The sequence below is a fragment of the Grus americana genome, chromosome 28 (genome assembly GCF_028858705.1).
Source record: "Grus americana isolate bGruAme1 chromosome 28, bGruAme1.mat, whole genome shotgun sequence".
NCBI lineage: Eukaryota > Metazoa > Chordata > Aves > Gruiformes > Gruidae > Grus > Grus americana.
The window spans coordinates 1,706,174-1,714,700 of record NC_072879.1 but is presented as its reverse complement, the minus strand read 5'-3'; the positions used below and the strand labels follow the sequence as shown (position 1 = coordinate 1,714,700).

Sequence of the window (8,527 nt, the reverse complement as noted above, 5' to 3'; positions counted from 1 at the left end):
AGGACTCACGTGCACATGGGAGCGCACACACCTATGTGTGTACACACACACACACACACACACACGGCCAAACCGAAATCTGGGCACTGGGGGTCTGTGCTGCAGCCGTCTGGCTGGGGAAACTGAGGCACAGAGGGCCGAGGGGCAGGAGTCGGTGGCACTGGAGGGGTCCCTCTTGAAGTGACCCTGTCGGTCCCCTTCCCCGTGCCATCGGCCGCAGGGACCCCCACCCCCCCCTTGTGGTGCCGTCCCTGCCCTTGGCCGAGCTGCCGTCACCCACGAGGTGCTCGGCTATCCCGGTGTCCCCTTGCCCCACCGGCTGGAGGCCATCAGTCCTTGTGTCCCCAGCAAAGGGGACGCTACATGCCCCCCCCCCCCCCCAAACCCCCCATTTCCCTCCTTCCGGGCTCAGCGCCTGGCCTGTCCCCACGCCAGCCCAGAGTCCCAGCTTTCCCAGTGTGAGACTGGAATGAGGACTGGGCTGGGAGCCCGCGGGGCGGCGGGAGCAAAGCAATGCCTCCATCTGCTGGGGAAAAGGGCCCTGGGCCACTGCCCAGCCTCTGCACCCCGAAACTCCGCACCCCGCTGCTCCCCTGGGAGGCTCCCGGCACCCGCCTCACCGGCGCGAAGGAGTGGGGGGGGGGCCCTGGCTGCAAAATAACCGGGGTGCTGCTGGCACCCTGGGCCTCCTGCAGCCCCCACAGCTGGGGCGAGAGCTCTCGTGGGAGTAAAAGAGGAAATCGGGGGTGGTTTGGGTTTGGTTTTTTTTTTTCCTCTCATTTCCTGCATGAAAAAAATATTGCATGGCACGAGAGCGCCCGGGAGGTTAAGGGTCGGGGTTACAGTTCACGCCTGTGCTGAAGGGTCTGGGTGCGCTGTGGCCTCGGGGACACCCGTGGGAGCCAGGGCTGAGCCCACCCGCTCCCCCGGCGCCTTTTGGGGGATGAAAGTTGCTGGGATCAAAGCTGCTGAGAAAGCAGCTCAGGTGGTTTCGGTGCCTGCACCGGCCCGGCAGTGCCACGAGTACCGTGCCAACCTGCCCTGAGCCAGGCGCGGAGCAGCTCAGCAGCAGCAGCAGCGATGTGATGAGAACAGTGACACAAGAAACCATCAAAACATAAATAGACAATTAGAAAAATGCAATTTTCCAGCGGTTGCGTTTAAAGATTGTATCTCCTGCTGGGAAGAGAAACCAATTTCCTTACAAATAAAAAAGACTTCGGCTAAATAAAATTTCCCTGGATCAGCTCCCTAAATTCCACCCCTGCACAGCGCGGGGAGGGGGGGGCAAAGGGCTCAGCACCCCCTGAACCAGCGACTGCAATTGCCAGCAGTGTCCTGCAGCCATCGGCTCCTTCGCTGCTTTAGCAGCACAGGACGGGCAGAGGAACCTACCGATGGAGTCGGGGTGCCCCGTAGCTTGAACGAGCATTTGCTCACTCGTCCTGCAGGGCTGAGCAGTATAAAATCACGGTCCTTTATAAGGCCTCGGGTCGCTTTTAAGCTTGGCGGTGTCTCCTTGATTATAATGAGGCACGAGGAAATCTGCAGCTCATACTTCTGCAAAAGGCAATTCCTGCCTGCCCCGCTCATGTTGCATTAATATATTTATAGTCTTTATTTTTACAGCGTTATAGCCCTAGATGACTTGTTGAGGGAGCGACACCGCCCCAGGTCTCGCTGTTGGGCAGGGGTGAGCTGCGGTCCCAGCCAGGGCTGGGGCGCGGGGACGGGCAGCCCCCGGCAGCAAAGCCAGCAGCGGCATGGGAAGGACCGGGCGCGTCCCAACGCAGGTTGTCATCTCCCAAAGTCTTGCACATCCTCCCTGAGTTAGTGCCGGATTCAAACGTGACTCAGCCCCGACGTGTATTTTTATCAGCTCTAACATACGGCCTCGGCACCGCAGAAACGGCCCTTGGCGAGCGCCGCGGGCCAACAGACACAAACCCGCCGGCTTGCTCGGTGCTGGCAAGGAAATAGGAATTGCAAAATACACGGCGAGGAAACCACCGAGGCGGGTGGTCTCCTCGCTGGAGGCGGCTTCAGGCTCGCAGGCACCCGCTGAGCCCCAAACCGGCCCCCCCCAAGCCCTGGAGAGGTGCCCGGTCCTGTGGGAACTAATCAGTTCAAAGACTGAAGAGAAGGGAGTAGATATTAAAATATTTGGGGGTTTAGAGTGTTAAAAGAGCGACTTTAGCCTAGAGGGGGCAGACACCGATGGGGGGATTCTTTTTTTTTTTTTTCAGCAGCTGAGTCGTGTTGCTTTGTGTTCTCTCAGCGTCTGTAAAGCTCTGGGAGAAAAAAAAAAAAAAATGTTTTCTAATGACTGGGCTCCTCTTGTGCAACGGTTGCAGGAAATCCCGGAAAAAAAAAAATATAGAAGAAAACAAAAAAAATTCCACCTCACCAGTCCATCTAGAGTAACACAACCTGGAGAGCAAGGAATTAATTACGTGGTTTGGGGGGGTTTTACGGTGGAAATCCCCCCACCCCCCCAATACAGCTGCCACCCAGAAAGCAGCCTGGGATCAGGATCACGAAGCCTCCACGAGCACCTCGGGGTGGGGGGGGGTGACCCCATTGCAACGGGTTGCACCAAAAGCAGCGCAATTCCCGCGGCTGCAGCAGAAGCCTCTGCGGGCAGCGTGCGGTGCCGGGGAGCAAGGCCAAGCCTCCAGCTTCCTTTAGGTTTGCAAGAAGCAGGTTTTGAAAGAACATCCTCCTGCAAGCGGGGTTGCAGCGAGTTGTGCAAGGCGATTCCCAGCAGCGTCATGGCCAACACCGGGGGAGCCCGGGACGGGGAGCGGGAGCCGCTGCCGAGCCAGGAGCTGGAGCCCCCCAAGCCCCCACCGCTGCCAGGGAAAACTCAGAGGTAACAAATTGCTTTGCAAATGGGACCCAAAAAGGAGCTTCCCGGCAGCATCCTGGCGCGGTTGCTTCAGCCCGGTGCTTTGCACCGCAGCCAGAGGCAGGGCGATAATCCCCGTTCCCCCGGGGAGGGGGGTAACAAGGGCCGAGCTGGGCCAAAGCCCGCGGCTGCACAGCAAGCGATGGCCCCAGCAGAAACCAGAGTTTTTAAAGAAAACCGCCGTGGGTTTGGTACCACTCGTGGCAGCCGGGGCAGAGCTGCAGGTTTGTGCTGAGCCTGGCCGGGACAGGGAAGCGAAACCCCAGCGGGGGCTGCGGACGGCTCCTTCCTGCTGCTGCGCTCCTCCATGTGGGCTCTCTGCTCTTCCCTCCCCGCGCACAGCCCCCCGTCCTGCACACACACCCACACCCCCACCCCCCCACACACACCCCCCCCAGACCTGGCCCGGGGGTGTCGAAGGCTTTTCCTGCTCTTGTCCCACACCTCTCCCACCGTCGTGTCCCCCTCGCAGCCACCCAATGGGGACCGCAGGGCAGACGTGAACCCCTGTGTACACACCCCCCCTCTGCACACGTGAACCAGCACACGTGAAGCCCTCAAGGCGGCGGAAGCACCCCCAGGACCCCCCCAGTGCAGGAGCTGGAGTCACTGGGCCACCAAACTCTGTCTTTTGCCCCAAACCCATGCAGCCAGGGCTCCCCGGGCCACTGCTTCCCCTTTCTCCTCGCTCTTCCCCTGCGTCGGCACCGACAGGAGCCGGAAACCCCCCGGGGGGAGCGGGGGGCAAGCGCTGACTCCTGGCTCTGTGCAGGGCCGGCGTGCACGTCCGCTGCAGCAGCCTGGACCTGGGTGCCCCCGGACCGCCCGCCCTTATGCTGGACACCCCGGGGGGGCGCCCGCCTCGGCCCCCCGACTCAGCCCTCATCTACAGCAACGTTGGTGAGTGACACCCCGAACACGCTGCCCTCCTGCCCTCCGAGGTGTCAGCTCGGATGGTGGGATCAAACCCCGCTGCCGTCCCTGTCCTCCTCCTGCGGTACCCGGCCATCACCCCTCCGGCGTCGCTTTGGGGCTGGGAATCTGCAGCGGGGCAAAGAACGACGTGCTCGTACTCCTGCCCCGCTCCATCTCCAGCTTTCTCCCCCCCACCACCACCCCAGGAAAGTCTCAGCCCTGCCGTTGTCTGTTCCTCCCTTCCCAGGAGAGCTGCGCGCCCACCTCGTCCCCTGCAAGGCTAGCCGAGGGGAAGGAGCTGGGAGAGCCCCCTCTCAGCCCGACCGGGCCCCCCTGCCTCCCCCCTTGCCAAAAAAACAGCTCCAGCGAGCAGAGTCCCTCCCGGAGCAAGGGCCATCCTGGTGCTGTCGGGGTGACCCCACACCATGGGCCGGCAGCATCCTCTGCAGCATCCCACCATCCCATCCGCGGCACGAGGACGGGGCTCCTGGCTCCATCCCCCCAAGGGACGGACCCTCCTGGGGACCCAAGAAGCCCCTGACCAAGTCCCAAAGCCTGAGGGAGCCGGTGGCCCAGAGCAGCCTGCAAAACGCCCCGTCGCTCAGCCCAGCAGAGCTGACGTTTGGGACGGCGGACGGGGAGCTGGGGCAGCTCCTGCAGCTCCTGGAGAGCCCGGCCGGGGTGTGCGGGGTGGTGCTGGGCTGCCAGGCGGCCGCCCTGGCCCGGCTCTCGGCTCGCATCCAGGAGGAGCTCATGGGGCCGGAGGAGCGGCAGCAGCTGCTGCAGGCAGAGCTGGCAGGGAAGAGATGGGCAGCGCTCAGCATCCTGGACCGGGAGCCGTGCTGCGAAAGCGGGGATGCGTGGTATTTCCGGGTGGGCTTCGCTTTTGAGCAAACCCAGCTGGTGTTTGCAGCCAAGGTAAGCAGGGAATTGGGGGAAATGCCCGGGGCGGTGCAGAGGGAGCCGGCTCCTGGAGCGCAAGGGGGCTGCGGTGCCGCAGGCAAGTGTGAACCAGGAGTGTTGGCTTTTCCACCGACCACCATCACGCAGGCGCTTCCTCGTTTTGCACCTACTTCTGCATTTGCTATAAATCAGACAGCGCTGCCTGCACGGGCCAGGGAGGTGGGGGCAACAGCTCCCCACGAGTCCAAAGGACACGCCGAGGAGAACGGCACCTCTGGGGGAGATGCCCTGGCAAGTGGTCTCAAGGGGCCAGCGGATGCCAAGTAGAGGCTGGAGCAGAGCTGGCCGCTCAGGCAGTGCAGGATGAGACCCCTCAAAGCAGCTTTGCAGCTCACCTGGGGGTTACACCTCCCCTCCTTTCCCATTTCTTGCTCAAAGCCATTCTGGTGGGTGCCAGTTGGTTTGGAGCGGGGAGCCCAGCACCATGCATGGGTCGGACCAGGGCCGGTGGCCTTGAGGTGGTGGCCTGGCCCAGGACGAGGCACCTCGTGGCTCCGTCCTCGTGCATCTGGCTATGTTGTCTCTCCTTGCAGGTCCCCAAGACGTGCTGTGCCACCCTGGGGGTGCAGAGCTCCCTTGGGGCGCACTGCAGCATCCAGCGCCTGATCGGCCGCTTCACCGACCACCTCCCTCAGGAGCTGGTGCTCCCGGGAAGCCCTGGGGAGCAGAGTCAGTCCCCTTTCCGAGAAGAGCCAGCCCGTCTTGCCACCCACCCTGTCCTGCAGGTCCTCATTTCTCCTGAGGTTCCCTACCAGACCCTGGCAGACTTTGTGAAGGGATCCCACAGTTTGCACAGGACCAGCCCTGGGCACTACGAACGCCTGGCTTGCCTCCTCCTCCTGCAGGTGTGCATGGGGCTGGAGCATCTCCGGGTGCAGAACGTGGGGCAGGGGGACCTCTGCCCCAAGAACCTGCTGCTGGTGCAGTGCCCATGTCCTCCTTGGAGCCAGCAAGGCAAGGAGGCATCCCTGGGGCTGTCCCTTCCAAGGCTGCTCATCAGCAGCTTCTTCAAGGTTAAAGACAAGCGAAGATCTTCTACCAGCCAAGAGCAGGACTGGACCGAGGGGCTTGCTGCACTACCCTCCCTGGTGGCAGATGAGCCGAATGTGGGCATGCTGATCTATCAGATCTTGCATGTGGACATCTCTCTGGAGAACGCCTTGGGGTTCAGAAGCAATAGACTTCCTGAAATTCCCTCCCTGTCCATCTATTCCACGGGACTCAAGCGTCTGGCCACACTGCTTCTCCACAGAGATCCCTGCAAGAGGGTCTCCATCGAGCAGGCAAGGAGCATCCTGCAGGTCCTGCTCTGGGGGCCTCGCCAGGAGCTCTTCGCCAGGAGCAAGAAGACCCTCACCCTGCTCCGGAGCTGGGTGGAGGTGAAGAGGGCTCTGCTGCTCCTGAAGTTTGCGGAGAATTCGGCTGGGGCGGTGGGGATCCCCGGCCTCGAGGAGTGGCTGTGCTGCCAGTACTTCAAGGAGGTCACCGAACACACGCTCTACCAAGTCACCCAGGCTCTCTACACTCCCTAAAGGCAAGCTGAAGTTCAGCCCACCCAAAAGGTCTCCTCAAAGCCAAGGGCCCACGAGGACCTGGCCAAATCCACCAGCTCACAAGGAACCCCAGTGGGTCCTGGCTGGGAAAACTCTGTTTGCAAACCCGAACCCGCTTCCCCCACAGCACGTGAACGATGAAGCTGGGGCCAAACTCCCACCCGTGGCTCCCACAACGCAGGGTATGTTTTTACCCCCGCGACCGATTTTTGTTTGATACTGTGAGTCCCGTTTATCGGAGCATCTCAGGAAAGACAGCTGGATGGAAACCCCAGGATCAAGCACCAATTTAGTGGTTGATTATCCCGAGTAAAGTTTATGGGGCTTAGACTTTGCACAACCCCCCCTCAGACCCCTCCTGCCTCCACAGGGCTTTCGCTGTTTTAAATAACACCACAAAGCCACACATGACAGCTCACCTTAATGCACCGTTCGCAAAGGAGAAATACAATACCTTGTACAGCCTGCTCTTTTTAGAAACAATTTGTGGCATAGTCACAAATATAAATGACATTTTAAAGGGGGAAATACAGCAGCCACACAGCTTCAATAAAACCCAGATCTGAGCCTCTTAAATACTGGTCCTTTATGTGCTGCTTTGACAGCGTTACACACCCCAGTGATGTATCCAGGGAGAAACACAAAGCCAAACTTCACTGCCCGGCGGTGATTAGCCAGAACAGCCTCGATGGTGTCCAGTAAATAACTCGGGTCAGTTTACAGCTGCTGCAGCCGGGGACCAGGCTGCAGGGTCGCTCTCTGCATCACGGCAGGGCCGTTGCATCTGCTGCTCGGTATGAAACACTCAGCACCGCACGGGATCTGCGCCCCAGTCCCCAAACCCATGCAAGCGCCCAGTGACCATCACAGTGAAGTACCACGCAAGGCCCCGCACAGGTCATTTAAATTATTATTAAGTAATTATTAATCCACTCGCGGCTATCACCTGACAGCAGCAAGAGCCACCTCTGTGGGCTGTGCACACAGCGGGACGGACTGTCCAGACCTTCTCGGGAGCTGCCGCTGGGGCAGCCCCGGTGTGCCCACGGACGTGGGCAGTGGCACACCAGGGCCCGTGGCATGGCTGGATGGGGAGGAGTCCTCCTAGGAGCACCCGAGCTCAAAACAACCCAAACCCTAATAAACGAGAGCTGTGACTCCCACCCCACTCCCCACGACTGAACCCAGCTCCCGGCTCGGTGGGTTTCTGGCATCTGCTCTGCCCGCTGAGCATGGGTGGGCAGCACCCTCATCATCAGGGCTGCAGCGGGTCCAAAGACCCAGCCGAGGCCGCAGCCCCTGTGTGCGCGGCTCCGACCCTTCCGTCCCGGAGCAGCCCCCAAACCCAGCAGCACAGCCTCCTTGCTCATCCAGCCTCAGCAAGGGGGGGACCCAATGAGCTCCCTGGCCAGGCAAACCCTGACGTGGTCACCACCCGAGCACAGCCGGTCCACAGAAACGTTGTTCAAATTTCAGTGTGGGCTTTTGGGCCAAAAGCACGCAGGAGGGGTTGTCCTGGGTGAGCCCCAGCCCTGCTCTCCCCACCACCTCTCCTGTAGTATCTTGTGTGGCTACAAGATGGCAGTAAAGCCCGTGGCATGGCAGCAGCTCACCCAAAGCCACCTTGGGCATCTGATCCTGGAAAAAGACAGACAAAACCTGCTTCTGCCAGGCCTGTATGCCCACCCCAGCCCCAGGGCAGCAACTCAGAGCCCCCCCCCCTCCGTTTCTGGTTTCCTCCTTGGTTGACCCCCTCCCCTTCTGCCAGGAGCAGCTTGGAGCACCCAAGGTCAGGGAAACCTCTACAGGGGACCACAGCCTTGAGGGCAGGAGCACATACATCTCCACACTTGCACGTCCCTGCAGAAAGCAGACCACAGCACGGGCACAGCCTCACTGAGGAAAACAATTTCTCTTCTAGAGAATCCGTTTATGAACTTCAGACCTTTGCCAGCCTGTTCAGCAAAAGAGGAACACCCTCTCCCCGGTGATGCCCACCTCCTCTTTGCTGGCCTTTGGCACACCAAAACCAGCAAGTTCACAGCTTTCCACAAACACCCCCAAGAAGAGCATGATTGTAGGGTTACAAAAACATTGTCAGAAGACCCACAGGAAGGAGACCCCTCGCATTCACTGGACTGACACGCAGCCAGGAGCCTTGGTCCCAGCAGAGGGGATGCTGTGCGGC

General features: G+C 60.6%; 1 protein-coding gene across 1 annotated transcript; it reads left to right on the top strand.

Annotated features, from left to right (window-relative positions):
* The first annotated feature begins 2,621 nt into the window (after positions 1-2,621).
* Positions 2,622-6,915, top strand: PEAK3 (PEAK family member 3). The gene is made up of 4 exons (XM_054805875.1): positions 2,622-2,872; positions 3,681-3,808; positions 4,071-4,741; positions 5,320-6,915. Exons 1-4 carry the CDS (start codon positions 2,772-2,774, stop codon positions 6,316-6,318), a joined length of 1,899 nt encoding a protein of 632 aa, XP_054661850.1. The 5' UTR covers positions 2,622-2,771; the 3' UTR covers positions 6,319-6,915.
* Positions 6,916-8,527: the final 1,612 nt, after the last annotated feature.

What these genes read in the sequence shown, in the direction of transcription:
- PEAK3 (XM_054805875.1), top strand. Translation starts at nt 2,772, where the DNA reads ATGGCCAACACCGGGGGAGCCCGGGACGGGGAGCGGGAGCCGCTGCCG. An exon ending in CTGCCAGGGAAAACTCAGAG is followed by an intron (nt 2,873 to 3,680) that starts GTAACAAATTGC and finishes GGCTCTGTGCAG; the next exon opens with GGCCGGCGTGCACGTCCGCT. An exon ending in CCTCATCTACAGCAACGTTG is followed by an intron (nt 3,809 to 4,070) that starts GTGAGTGACACC and finishes CTCCCTTCCCAG; the next exon opens with GAGAGCTGCGCGCCCACCTC.